The following is a 15156-nucleotide window of genomic DNA, read 5'->3' on the forward strand; positions in this document are numbered from 1 at the left end:
GAACGCTTCCTCTATTCTAGCTTTGCAAGAGGAGGAAGAAACCCATAAGGAAGTGGAGTGGGGGGGGATGGGAAACGTCTGTGCCGAAAGGAAACAAGAGAGGAAATGTGGGGGTTGGAGGGGGGGGGAGAGAAAGAGGTGGGCGGAGGGGGGGGGAAGCCCACACAGAGGGGAAGGCGAGGGGTGCAGGAAGCCGGAGGGCCGGCCGCGAAAAGGCGAAGCGAGGGCCGACGAAGGACGCGAGGGGGGAGAGAGGCTGGCCCCGAAGCAGCAGCAGCAGCCGCCGCCGCACCCCCCCCCACCCTCGTTTCCCGCGGGTCTGGGCCCCTTCCGAGGCGGCAGCCCTTGCCCGGGCGGGCTCCGGAGGCGGCCGAAAGGGCTTCCCGCGGCGGCCCAGGCCCGGCCGGGCTGTCAGGCGAGGCGAGGAGCCGCCGACAGGAGGAGGAGGAGGAGGCCGCGGCCGGCGTCCTCCTCTCCTCCCTCCCTCAGCCACACTTACAACAAGAAGCTCATGGCGGCGGCGACGTCGGAGCGGGACCAGCGGCGGCTGCCTCAGCGCGGCTCCCCAATGGCGAGCAGGCGGCGAAGGCGGGCGGGCGGGGAGAGCGCCGCGGGGGCGGGGACTGGCGGAGGCCGGCCTCGGCCCGGGAGCCTCCCCTTCGCCCTCGCGGCTTCCCGACTCCTCCTCGCCGCGCCCCCCCCGTCCGTCGGTCGCGCGGGGTGGAGGGCGCCGCTCCTCCCCCACCACCCCCGGCAACCGCCAATCTCCAACCGCCAACCGCCCGCCCCTCCCTCCGCCCACGAGGGAGGGGCGCCTCGCCCGCCTCCGGAGCCCCTCTCCCAAACGGCCCCTCTTCCTTCACCGCGGGCTCTGAAGCACCGTGCTGTGCTTGAGAGCACTTCACATTATCTCTATTATTATTATTATTATTATTATTATTATTATCATTATCATTATCATTATTGTTATTATTGTCGAAGGCTTTCACGGTCAGAGTTCATTGGTCCTTGCGGGTTATCCGGGCTGTGTGACCGTGGTCTTGGTATTTTCTTTCCTGACGTTTCGCCAGCAGCTGTGGCCGGCGTCTTCAGAGGAGCAACACTGAAGGACCGTGTCTCTCAGTGTCAAGTGTGTAGGAAGAGTAATATATAGTCAGAAAGGGGTTGGGTTTGAGCTGAATCATTGCCCTGCAAAAAGTATCAAAGGTAATGTGCTCAACCCCTTTCTGGCTATATATTGCTCTGCCTACAGACTTGACACTGAGAGACCCTGTCCTTCAGTGTTCCTCCTCTGAAGATGCCGGCCACAGCTGCTGGCGAAACGTCAGGAAAGAAAATACCAAGACCACGGTCACACAGCCCGGATAACCTACAAGAACCACTGAACTCTGACCGTGAAAGCCTTCGACAATATTTTGAACGCCTCTGCGGGGAGGAAATATTTCAACAGACCCGGAGATTGGAAACACTTCGGAACAAGAAAGCACATCTACTTTGTTCTTTACCTTTGATACTTTTTTGCAGGACAATGATTCAGCTCAACCCAACCCCTTCTGACTATATATTACTCTTCCTACACACTTGACACTGAGAGACACGGTCCTTCAGTGTTCTTCCTCTGAAGATGCCGGCCACAGCTGCTGGCGAAACGTCAGGAAAGAAAATACCAAGACCACGGTCACACAGCCCGGATAACCCACAAGGACCAATGAACTCTGACCGTGAAAGCCTTCGACAATATTTTGAACGCCTCTGCGGGGAGGAAATATTTCAACAGACCCGGAGATTGGAAACACTTCGGAACAAGAAAGCACATCTACTTTGTTCTTTACCTTTGATACTTCTTTGCAGGACAATGATTCAGCTCAACCCAACCCCTTTCTGACTATGTATTACTCTTCCTACACACTTGACACTGAGAGACACGGTCCTTCAGTGTTCTTCCTCTGAAGATGCCGGCCACAGCTGCTGGCGAAACGTCAGGAAAGAAAATACCAAGACCACGGTCACACAGCCCGGATAACCCACAAGGATCAATGAACTCTGACCGTGAAAGCCTTCGACAATATTTTGAACGCCTCTACGGGGAGGAAATATTTCAACAGACCTGGAGATTGGAAACACTTCGGAACAAGAAAGCACATCTACTTTGTTCTTTACCTTTGATACTTCTTTGCAGGACAATGATTCAGCTCAACCCAACCCCTTTCTGACTATGTATTACTCTTCCTACACACTTGACACTGAGAGACCCTGTCCTTCAGTGTTACTCCTCTGAAGATGCCTGCCACAGCTGCGGCCGAAACGTCAGGAAAGAAAATACCAAGACCACGGTCACACAGCCCGGATAACCCACAAGAACCAATTATTATTAATTCTCAGTGGGTCGCCGTGTTAGTCTGTCTGCGGTAGCAGAAAAGGGCAAGAGTCCAGTCGCACCTTAAAGACTAACAAGAATATTTCCTGGCAGGGTTATGAGCTTCCGTGAGCCACGGCTCGCCTCTTCAGATACAGCTAGAATGTGAATCCATCGGTCTTTTAAGTAGAGGAGAGTGAATTCAGACAAGCATTCGTATGTCAATGTTCACAGTATGTCAATGTGAATAGCAGGCGTGATGGGATGAGGTGTGGTGTGCAGAAGAGTCTGGGATGTCCAGGGGAGAGATGGGTGTGGAGAAATCCGCATTGGTCATGGGCCCTGAATGCAAGGTCTTTAGTCAAAGGGAGATTGGAAAGAGAAACTGCTGAATTACAGTTGATATTCAAACTAAAGTCAATGCATTTACCTGGGCTGAATAAAGACCTTGCATTCATGGCTCATGCCCAATGCTGATTTCTCCTCACCCATCTCTCCCCTGGACATCACAGACTCTTCTGCATACCACACCTAATCCCATCACGCCTGCTATTCACATTGACATACTGTGAACATTGACATACGAATGCTTGTCTGAATTCACTCTCCTCTACTTAAAAGACCGATGGATTCACATTCTAGCTGTATCTGAAGAAGTGAGCTGTGGCTCACGAAAGCCCATACCCTGCCAGAAAATATTCTTGTTAGTCTTTAAGGTGCTACTGGACTCTTGCCCTTTTCTATTATTAATTTTGACAGGATTCCTACTTCTGGGCCTTTGCCAGCAGCGTGCCCTATTTGAGAGCATTTGATAGAACAACAACCACAACAATAATAATGCATATTCTGGCAGGATTCCTCCTGGGTCTTTGCCAGCTGCATGGCGGCTGCGAAACAGTGTGCCCTATTTGAGAGCATTTGACATAATGATGATGATGATAATAATAATAATAATGCATATTCTGACAGGATTTCTCCTGGGCCTTCGCCAGCTGTGTGGTAGCTGTGAAACAGTGTGCCCTATTTGAGAGTATTTGACAATAATAATAATTAATAATAATAATGCATATTCTGAAAGGATTCCTCCGTCTGGGCCTCTGCCAGCTGAGTGGCGGCTGCGAAACAGTGTGCCCTATTTGAGAGCATTTGACATGATAACAACAACAACAACAACAGCAACAATAATGCATATTCTGACAGGATTCCTCCTTCTGGGCCTTCGCCAGCTGTGTGGCAGCTGTGAAACAGTGTACCGTATTTGAGAGCGTTTGACATAACAATAATTATTAATATTAATCATTAATAATCATAATGCATATTCTGACAGGATTTATCCTGGGTCTTCGCCAGCTGCGTGGCAGCTATGGAATAGTGTGCTGTATTTGAGAGCATTTGACATAATAATAATGCATATTCTGACTGGATTCCTCCTTCTGGGCCTTCGCCAGCTGTGTGACAGATGTTCCACAGGTGGAGAAACTCTTCCCTTCACAACCATGTCAATTAGCTTCAGCCATTGCTGGCTGTGTTTCTCTTTTTATTTACTTCATTTGAACCTGCCATTCCCGCCCCCAATGAGGACCCGAAAAAGCTGACACCATTCTCCTCTCCTCCATTTTATCCCCACAACAACCCTGTGAAGTAGGTTAGGCTGAGAGTATGTTACTGGCCCAAGGTCACCCAGCAGGCTTCCACAGCACCAGTGGGGATTTGAACTCTAGTCTCCCAGATACCAGTCCAAATGCTCTTAACTACCGGTAACTACACCACACTGGCAGACAGGAGGAAAGGCTCATGTTTATGTAGGAAATGTCTATGGCGCCTTTCCAGAAACCTGCTTGAGGCAACTCACAAAAAAAGAGAATAAAAACGTAAAGATGACATCATAAGAAATTATTAATACTAAAACAAGGGATTTTGAAAAATGCAGAGCATTAGAACATTCAGCATCCTAAAATGATATTCATAAAATAATTCATATGATGGGAATAAGGGGCTGCCCCCAGGATTTTTCGCTCAGCAGATGAGGCTGCCTGCATTTCTAGGTGGGCTTTCAAATAAATGAATGGGAAGAAAGTGTTCCTCATATTTTAACAGATAGGAAACACCCAGACAAGATGGAGGTAGGGTTGCCAAATCTGGGTTCAGAGATTTCTGGATATTTTTGGGTGCAACCTGGGGAGAGCAGGGTTGGACTAGGAAAGGACTTCAGAAGGGTATAATGCCATAGAGTCCTCCTTCCAAAGCAGCCATTTTCTCCAGAGGGAAGAAAATGGAGATCAGTTGTATTTCCAGGAGCTCTCCAGGCTTCATCTGGAGGTTGGCAACTCTAGTGATGCTAGTTGGGAAAGGAGACGGTTTTGGATGGTATTGACTTACTCGCCTTAGATGGAGCAAAGCTTTCATTTTTAATCTAGTAAAGACCATGGGGGTGCTCTTAGACCCAGCCTTCTTGGAAAAAGAGTTCTGTTATGTTTGAGCACTTTATTTCAGTTACATCTCGGTGGCGAGCTGGCCCCTTGTTTAGACTCTGCTGACCTAGTCACGCTGACCCATCCTACTGTAACATCCAGATAGGACTACTGCAACACATTCTCCATGGGGCTGCCTCTAAAGACATCTCAGAAGCTTCACTTGGTATGAAATGCAGTGGTGAGACTCCTGCCTAAGGTCAGGGAGTCAGAATAATTCCAGGGCTAGGTTACACTAGTAACCCATTTGCTTCCAGGTCATAAGAACACAAGAAAGGCCAGGCTGGATCACACCAAGGTCCTTTTTTTCAGGTAGTAAGCTTATACGGTATCCTGGAGGGAACCTTTTCAAGATGCATGAATCACGGCATTATAGATAAGAAACAAGCAGCACAAGCAGGCTGTGAAGAGGGACTGATGAAAGACATGTGAAACGGCAGTCTCCTCTTCAGAAAAGCTTCGGCTGATTAAAAAGGAAAGATACTTACCTATGATCCAGACCTGAAAAAGAAAAGAAAAAGTTGAATTTATTGGAAAATTGTATAGTCCTAGAGACTTTCTATATAATTGATACTCCTAGAGAGTAATAAACTTTGTATATATATTTTTCTAGTTGCGTGTGATGTGTTACACTGTGTTTTGTACTTGACTTCTTGCACAATATATGTTAAATTTATATTTTGATAACTACTGGAGTTGTTACTGTGTCAGACTTTTGACAGGTAGTAGCAGAAGATCTCCTGCTATTTCAACTGATCTCCAGACGATAGAGATCAGTTCACCTGGAGAAAATGTCCGCTTTGGCAATTGGACTCTACAGCATTGAAGTCCCTCCCCTCCCCAAACCCTGCCCTCCTCAGGCTCCGCCCCAAAAACCTTCTGCCGGTGGCGAAGAGGGACATGGCAACCCTAATCAAGTCCAGCAGTCTGTTCACATAGTGGCCAACCAGGTGCCTCTGGGAAGCCCACAAGCAAGACAACTGCAGCAGCATTGTCCTGCCTGTGTTCCACAGCACCTAATATAATGGGCATGCTCCTCTGATCCTGGAGAGAATAGGTATGCATCATGACTAGTATCAATTTTTGCTAGTAGTCATGAATACTCTCTCCTCCATGAACATGTCCACTCCCCTCTTAAAGCCTTCCCAGTAGGCAGCCATCACCACATCCTGGGGCAAGGAGTTCCACAATTTAACTATGTGTTGTGTAAAGAAATACTTTTATCTGTTTTGAAACCCTCCAGCTTCAGCAGATGACCCCTTTCTTTGAGATCCAGCTCAAAGCGATGGTTGCTACCTTTACAGCCCTTCATAGGTGGGGGGACTGCATCTCCCAATATACACCCAAGCACCAGTTATGCACTTTGGATAACCTCTTTGTGGTCTCCTCTCTTAGGATTGTCCATATGGTAACAATTAAGTCCTGGGCTTTTTCTGTGGTGGGTCTGTTTCTCTGCGTTTAGGAAGGCGTATATTTGAGAGGACGTTTTGGTAAAATGATTTGGTAAATGGTAAAATGATTTGGCTATGTTTTGACCTATAGAGCTCCAACTGGTCCAGGGTCCCAGTAGCAGAAGGAACACCTTCCATAAGAACCTACCAATTGGTTGAGGTCACCGTCAGACAAGTTCCTCCAGACAGGAAGCTGGAGATCCTGGCTTATTTGGAGATCTGGAGAGATGTCCAATGTCTGCTACCCTCTTTTTTATTTTATTTTTTAGGAAAAGCCTGTTGTGTCTGAGCTTTTGATGATCTGGGTTTGTTTGTACTGTTTCTTTAGCCCTAAGCTTCTGTTCTTTAATTGGATTTTGGCTGTTTCCTTTTGGATAACTGTATAATTGGGCTTAGTTTTATCGGCTGTAAACATACAGTGCTATCACAAGCAGAGTTATGTGTGTGTTAAGTGGTGTCAAGTTGCTTCTGACTCATGGCGACCCTATTAATCAGTGTCCTCCAAAACATCCTATCCTTAACAGCCTTGCTCAGATCTTGCAAACTGAGGGCTGTGGCTTCCTTTGAGTCAATCCATCTCTTGTTGGGTCTTCCTTTTTTCCTGCTGCCTTCAACTTTTCCTAGCATGATTGTCTTTTCCAGTAACTCTTGTCTTCTCATAATGTGACCAAAGTACAACAGCCTCAGTTTAGTCGTTTTAGCTTCTAGGGTCAGTTCAGGCTTGATTTGATCTAGAACCCACAGATTTGGGGTATTTTTGGCAGTCCGGGGTATCCGTAACACTGTCCTCCAACACCACATTTCAAAGGAATCTACCGTACTTTCTTCCTATCAGCTTTCTTCATTTTCCAGTTTTCACCCATACATAGTAATAGGGAATACAATGGCATTAATTAACTTGATCTTGGATGTCAAGCAGAGTTATGCCCTTCCAAATTTTTTTAAGTCAACTGGCTTAGAAGGATGTAACTGTGTTCAGGATTTATTTAATTAGTTTATACCCCACCTTTCCGCCCAATGGAGCCCAAAGCAGCTTACATTGCTCTCCTCTCCATTTTTTCCTCACAACAACCTTGTAAGGTAGTTTAGTGGGCACATATGCGTGACTGCCCACTCTCAGCCTAACCCACCTCACAGGGTTGTTGTGAGGGAAAAAATGGAGCAGATGATTCGCTGATAGTGCATCAAAGCCAAGACTAGAAGCATAAAGAAGGCTCTGTGCCCTGAAGAACTAAAAGGTTTTGATCCAGCAAACTGCTTAATCCGTTCTATTGAAATCATAATTGTTAGTAGCAGGAGGAGGATGCTTACATTGTAATTCATATCCTTTTGAAATTGTTTCAGTTAAAACAAAGGGCCTGACGTCCTAAGAAGCGTGCAGATGACTACAATAGAAATTAAAGGGGAAATTAACTACAATGGGCCAATAGGGACCATAGGGAAAACCCTGAAACAAAGCCCTGAACATTCAAGCATATCTCTGTTTTGACCAATTATCCTCCAGCCCTAATCTCCTGCTTAGAATTTTGCAGTTTAATAGCAGACAATATAATTGCTACTGCTGCAAACTAACAATACCATTTTGGCTCAATAACCACCATGGGAGACAATTATATAATGTGCATTTTATTTTGTTTCTATTGCTGTGGTATTGTCTTCCTGAAAAGGGTTACGGGTCAGTTGTGATGGCTACCCCAGGCTCTGAGTAGGAAAGTACTGCAGTGTTACATAACTGCAAACTGCTAAGACATGCTAAATCCGACCTGTCATTTGAGGTTATGCACCCTACCAAACAGCATAAGGAAGCACTTCGAGATGTCCGTGAAGCTGGAAGTTTACAAAACTTTTGACGATAATGTTAATCTTTTTCAGGTTTTGTGGACCTATAAAATTGCTCAGGCAGTAACCCAGTGGTTGAAACATACAATTACAGATTTGGTACACAGACTTTGAAGTTCTACTTTTAGAAAAAAACAATGTCCAGTTAAAAAGAAGCCACACATACAACCGATACAGATCCTACATCAATACACAATCCTCTAGGAATGGTTTAGTCAAGATGTAGGATTAAAGTTATTATTGTAACATATTATTTTTCTTTCTAACAGCGCTGCTGATCTTCTTTTAAATAAGTTAACACATAGCTCAGAAATGTTTTTAAAACGTTTTTCTATAAAAACTTTTTGCACTAGTTTGAAATCAGTTTTAACATGCAAAACTGGAAGGCAAACATGAACCTCTGCGGTGGCATTTTTGCCACATGTGAAGATTGTCATTGTAGAATAGAATATGGAAAGGTATATTTTAGCCTTGCTATGGAAATCTGGGGGACCGCGTGATAAGCTATGTCCTAACCTGTGCTTTCCCATCCCTCCCCTATTTAGGGTTGCCAATCTCCAGGTACTGAATAGACACAAGACATTAACACATGTTGGCAGTTGAAGAGAACATACAAAACAACTGAATTACAACATGATAGCAATAGTCCATATGTAACACAAATTGTGACTAATGTCAAAGTTCATAGATGCCAATAAATACTAGCAGATGACTCATTACTAGCGAGACATCCGGTAGTAACGAGAGGCTACGCGCCTGGTCCCAGGATTGCCTTTATTGAAGAAGCCTGAGCGAAACGGGAACGACTACCAGAAACCCATTTATTTATTGGCATCTATGAACTTTGACATTAGTCACAATTTGTGTTACATATGGACTATTGCTATCATGTTGTAATTCAGTTGTTTTGTATGTTCTCTTCAACTGCCAACATGTGTTAATATCTTGTGTCTATTCAATACACAAGTTTTTTGGCATAGTGTGCTTTATTTTTGCATTGTTAAGCTATAAGTGCCACTTCATTTGATTTACCCACGTTTGGGCACTAGAAAGTGATTTTGGTTGCTAACTTCCAGGTACTAGCTGGAGATCTCCTGCTATTACAACTGATCTCCAGCCTATAGAGATCAGTTCCCCTGGAGAAAATGGCCATGTTGGCAATTGGACTCGATGGCATTGAAGTCCCTCTCCTCTCCAAACCCTGCCCTTCTCAGGCTCCACCCCAAAAACCTCCTGCCAGTGGCAAAGAGGGACCTGGCAACCCTACCCCCATTAGAAGCAACTAGTCAAATGAGCACCAAGCAAGTGACTTTATTCTTAAAGTGGTTCTGGCCAGACCGAATCTCCAAGCTGGCAGAGAACTATGGCGTGTAGGGTTACCAACCTCCAAATGAGGTCTCCCATAATTACAACTGATCTCCAGACTACAGAGATCCATTTCCCTGGAGAAAACAGCTGCTTTAGAGGCTGGACTCCAAGGCAGGGGTCCCCGACCTTTTTGAGACTGTGGGCACCGTTGGAATTCAGACACAGTGTGGCAGGCATAGCCACAAAATGGCTGCTTACCTTCAGTCACACAGTGAAGCACCTTGTGGTGGCCGCTACTGCCAAAGCAACATTTTAGAAAATGCGCACAGCCAATGAAATCTCCAATAACTAATCAGAAGCCTTGCTGGGCAAAATCCCCACCCACCATCTAAAAACACTTGGCGGGTGTGCTCCAGGAAAGAGGTTGGAGGGCACAGCTATTATTCTATACACAATCACTGCTTTTCTGCTTTCTGCCCCACCTATACTGGATCCTCATTTCCCAGTGGTATGTTTTACTCCCCTTCACCCAGAAAACAATATGACATCTCTGTATTCAATTTCTTGTGACTCAGCATAGGCTGAATATTGGACTTGGTACAGGGATACCTGGATTCAAATCCCTGCCATGTTATGGGGCTCACTCATCAACCTCCGGCCTGTCACTGTCAACTTAACCTACACCTCAGGTGCTTGTGAAGATAAACCCATCTACACTGTTCTAGAAGAAGAAGAGTTGGTTTTTATATGCCGACTTTCTCTACCACTTAAGGGAGAATCAAACCAGCTTACAATCACCTTCCCTTCCCCACAACTGGCACCCTGTGAGGTAGGTGGGGCTGAGAGAGCTCTAAGAGAGATGTGACTAGCCCAAGGTCACCCAGCTGGCTTCATGTGTGGGAGAGAGGAAACTAACCCAATTCACCAGATTAGCGTCCGCCGCTCATGGGGAGGAGTGGAGAATCAAACCCAGTTCTCCTGATTAGAGTCCACAACTCCAAACCACTCTTAACCACTACACGTCCTTCCACGGGACAGCTGTATTCCACTGCTACCAAATAAAGTTAGATATCAGAGAGAAGGGAGTGCTACGCAGAGACACAAATTATGAAAAACAGATGAAGTACCAGACTGGCAATAAAATGATGAAAGATAGGATTGGGCTAACTGGACTCTAAACACCCTGAAAGTTGTTACCACAATCCAGAATGCAAAAGATATTTTTTTCCCCTCCAGGGGAATAGTTTGAAGACACTTCATCTTTCAATATGATGCCTGTAAACTGAGAGACATGTGTAAAGTGGTCTTTGGAGGAAGCAGTTTTTGGAGCCATGCTAAGGTTTTTTGATTCAACCAAACATTTGGTTAACGTTCCCCTCTCCTACAGCAGCTGGTTTACTGAATTTGTCTGGTTATAGTGATCGTTTTAATAATTGTTTTGATTGGATCGTATAAATTTGTAATCTTATGTGAAGCTGCACTGGAAACCTTGGCAGAGGAACACGGTAGAAATCGCTTTAATTATGTGAGCGAAGACTGCAGCAGAGTCCAAAGGCACCCATAACTATCATACCATGCATTGTCTCTCTCTGGCCACTTTATTTCCAGTCAGATTCACAGCTTGAATGCATGTGGCCTTCTGAATCTGAAAGACTATCTGAAAGAATCTGAAAATTTTAAATACGGCGTTTAGATCAGGGTCCCTGTGGGCACAGTCATGCTCACCAAGTGATTTTAGAAAGTGGAAGGGGCAGGGTCAAGGGGGGCTTTTGCCCAGGATTGCTTCTGATAAACTTTGCAGATTAAAAAAAAAAGATGTTTCAGCAGAAGCTACCACCTAGGGTTGCCAACCTCCAGGTACTAGCTGGCGGGGTACTACTACCCCACGGGTACTACTGCCACCACAGCACAAGAATCTTCACTGTGGGACCAGAGCAGGGTTGCCAGGTCCCTCTTCGCCACTGGCAGGAGGTTTATGGAGTGGAGCCTGAGGAGGGCAGAGTTAGGGGAGGGGAGGGACTTCAATGTCATAGAGTCCAATTACCAAAGTGGCCATTTTCTCCTGAGGAACTGATCTCTATCGGCTGGAGATCAGTGGTAATAGCAGGAGATCTCCAGCTAGTACCTGGAGGTCAGCAACCCTAGACCAGAGGTAAGCTGTGGTAGCTATTGCGTGGCTCACTCCAGCAGCAGCCATTTTGTGGTTGCACCCATGCCCCTATGTCAGAGTTCCAAAAAGTGCTCACGGACTCAAAAAGGTTGGGAATCCCTGGTTTACATTATTACATATAAACCTTCTATTGTATTACCCCATAGTGCCATTGAAGATACTGGAGTGAATCTTACCCATGTACCCACTCTAGTAGAAGATACTTCTTGCCAGTGGAAAAGGGGGAAGGGTATCAATTTCTCCCTCCCACTGTGGAACACCTTTTTGAAATTACACTGTTCTTGGCGGTCCACAGACCCACCCCGGGGGGCATGGTTCAGGGGTGTACATCATATTACAGCAGGAGGGGAGTGGCAGGAATCTGGATTACTTTGCATGTGGTCAAATTAATTGTTTCAGACTGAGAAAACGCAGAAAGGCAATCACATTTCAGAGTTTTGACTGCGGCTGGGATAAACATACAGAGTACTATAATCTAAACACACCTAGAAAGATTTTAATATTGTGAAATTTGATTTTTTTTTTAAATAGATACAATTATCTCGCATTTGCGGTTATTGTGTTGGAATTAGTTAACATGGAACCATTGTTAGATATAGCAGCAAAACCAAAACAGAAAGGGGAAGAAAAAACTTCAACCCAGAAAAGCCAGGTTTTTGGTTTTATGTGTTTGGTTTTAATGAATTTTTTTACTTTTTGTATTGCATTAAAGTTTTAATTCGTCATATGTAACCCATTAGTATTGATTCTGTTATTAGACATGTTGTTAACCTTCTTAATGGAGAAATTAACTTGGCATCTGTAACAAACATTTTATTGCAACTGACCAAGGCTTTTTGGCTTATGCATTAAGTGCTTTACTCAAAATTGCTCGTTTACAGATTATAGTTTGTAGTTTACTGATAAGCCCTTTCATGAGTACTGTTGAAATTATACTTTTGATGTTAATAATGTTTTTTGTATTCACTTGAAGCAAGTACAGGAGGAACATGCCATTAGGGGGTTAACCGTGGCCCTGGGCCTCACGTAACAGCACTGACCCAAATAAATAACAATACGGTAGTCAAGGCTCATCATGATCTCACTATAAATCTATTAGAAATTTATTCTGAATTCACTCCAAGTATTTATTTTTTTACAAAAAACTGACAGATAATTCCAGATTGGTAAATATGTTAGTTTGCCACAGCAAAATAAAACAGACTCCAGCGGTACTTTAAAGACTAACATTAAAGAACAAATGTTGGTCCTTAAGATGTTGTTGGACTCCTGTTTTATGTTAGTAACTGTAATCTATTATGGTGTATAGTTGAGACCACATTTGATGTTTCTCATAATCAATACAATGTGACAAGGAGAGTCAATAGGCCAAAAGATCACTGTACTTTGTAAATCGATCCAATCGTATTTTTTTTAAGCTTCCAATTTTCAAGGCATAAAATCTTAACATACCCCATTACAGCAGAACAGAAGAAGAACTGCGCAGGATCGGACCAGTGGTCCATCTAGCCCTCCATCCTGTTTCACACCTGGGCTAACCCGATAACCCCTGAGAACATTAAATGTTAATGTCAAATATACGGTAGATGTTTTTGAAAAGAGCCTATCTAACTTTTTACATCCTCCATGACTCTGACACAGGAGGAGGAGGAGGATTTGGTTTTTACATGCCGACTTTCTCTACCACTTAAGGAAGAATCAACCCCCACCCCCACCCCCGAATTGATTTCTGTAAGTCTGGAGATCATTTGTAATTCCAGGAGAACTCCAGGCTCCACCTGGAGGCTGGCAACTCTATGGGGGAAAAGAGCATGCCTTTGGGCCAAATCCAGCCCTTGGAGGAATGCCCCCAACAGAGGCATGACCTAGGGTTGCCAACCTACAGGTGGGGCCTGCTGTTCTCCAGATGCCTGTGGCCTTCGTCCTAAGCCAGCTGCACTCTTTCCATCCTGAGAAGACCCCCACTCCTCATATCATCATGCTGGCCTCCATCCTTCTCAGCTGAGAAAGAGCTGGCCTTTATTATTATTCCTCTTCCCATTTCTCCCCCGCCCCACGACACTTCGGGCTGTTTAGCCTGAAAAGGTGGTGGTTAAGGGGAGACATGATGGAAGTCTATAAAATTATGCATTGTATGGAGAGTTGACAGGGAGAAGCTTTTCTCCTTCTCTCATAATACTAGAATGCGGGGACATCTGCTGAAGATGAAGGGTGAGATTCAAAACAGAGAAAAGGGAATATTTCTTCACACAACATATAGCTGAATTGTGGAACTCTCTGTCCCAGGATGTCGTGATGGCTACCAACTTGGAAGCCTTTAAGAGGGGAGTGGATGTGTTCATGGAAGACAGGGCTACCCATGGCTACTAGTAAAAATGGCTACTAGTCGTGATGCATACCTATTCTCTCCAGGATCAGAGGAGCATAACTATTATATTGGGTGCTGTGGAACACAGGCAGGACGATGCTGCTGCTGCTGCCGTTGTCTTGTTTGTGGGCTTCCTAAAGGCCCCTGGTTGGCCACTGTGTGAACAGACTGCTGGACTTGATGGGCCTTGGTCTGATCCAGCAAAGTTAAATTGTGGAACTCCCTGCCCCAGGATGTGGTGATGGCTGCCAACTTGGAAGGCTTGAAGAGTGGAGTGGACATGTTCATGGAGGAGAGAGCTATCCATGGCTACTAGTCATGATGCATCCCTATTATCTCCAGGCTCAGAGGGGCATGCCTATTATGTTAGGTGCTTTGAAACACAGGTAGGACAATGCTGCTGCTGCCGCCGTCTGGTTTGTGGGCTTTTTAGAGGCACCTGGTAGGCCACCGTGTGAACAGACGGCTGGACTTGATGGGCCTTAGTGTGATCCATCGTGGCTTCTCTTATATTCTTATGGAGGACGTGACTATCCACGGCTACTAGTCAAAATGGCTACTAGTATCACTCCAGAATCAGAGGAGCATGCCTATTCTATTAGGTGCTGTGGAGCACAGGCAGGATAATGCTGCCACCGTCGTCTTGCTTGTGGGCTTCCTAAAGGCCCGTGTGAACAGACCGCTGCACTCAATGGGCCTGGGCCTGACCCAGCATGGCTTCTCTTATGTTCTTATGGAGGACGGGGCTGTCCATGGCTACTAGTCAAAATGAAGACTAGTCATAATGCATCCCTATTCTCTCCAGGATCAGAGGAGCAGGCCTATTGTATTAGGTGCTGTGGAGCACAGGCAGGATAATGCCGCTACAGTTGTCTTCCTAGAGGCCCCTGGTCGGCCACGGTGTGAACAGACTGCTGGACTTGATGGGCCTTGTTCTGATCCAGCAGGGCCTTTCTTGTGTTCTTATGAGTGGACATGTCCACGGAGGAGAGGGCTATCCATGGCTACTGGTCAAAATGGCGACTAGTCGTGATGGACGCCTATTCTCTGCAGGATCCGAGGAGCAGGCCTGTCATATTGGGTGCTGTGGGAGCCCAGGCAGGATGCTGCCGCCGCCGCCTCGCTTGTGGGCTTCCTGGAGGCCCCTGTGTGAACAGACTGCCGCCCTCAATGGGCCTGGGCCTGCTCCAGCG

The 15156-nt window shown here is 45.8% G+C and overlaps 1 protein-coding gene across 1 annotated transcript in view; it reads right to left on the reverse strand.

Annotated features, from left to right (window-relative positions):
• MOB1B (MOB kinase activator 1B) overlaps positions 1-523 on the reverse strand; it is a 48953-nt gene extending 48430 nt beyond the window's left edge. The window contains exon 1 of the mRNA XM_056855453.1: positions 500-523. Coding sequence (XP_056711431.1) covers positions 500-513 — 14 coding nt within the window. The 5' untranslated portion in view covers positions 514-523. The remainder of the gene's footprint in view (positions 1-499) is intronic.
• Positions 524-15156: the final 14633 nt, after the last annotated feature.

The sequence above is a fragment of the Euleptes europaea genome, chromosome 9 (genome assembly GCF_029931775.1).
Source record: "Euleptes europaea isolate rEulEur1 chromosome 9, rEulEur1.hap1, whole genome shotgun sequence".
In the NCBI taxonomy this organism is placed as follows: Eukaryota; Metazoa; Chordata; class Lepidosauria; order Squamata; family Sphaerodactylidae; genus Euleptes; species Euleptes europaea.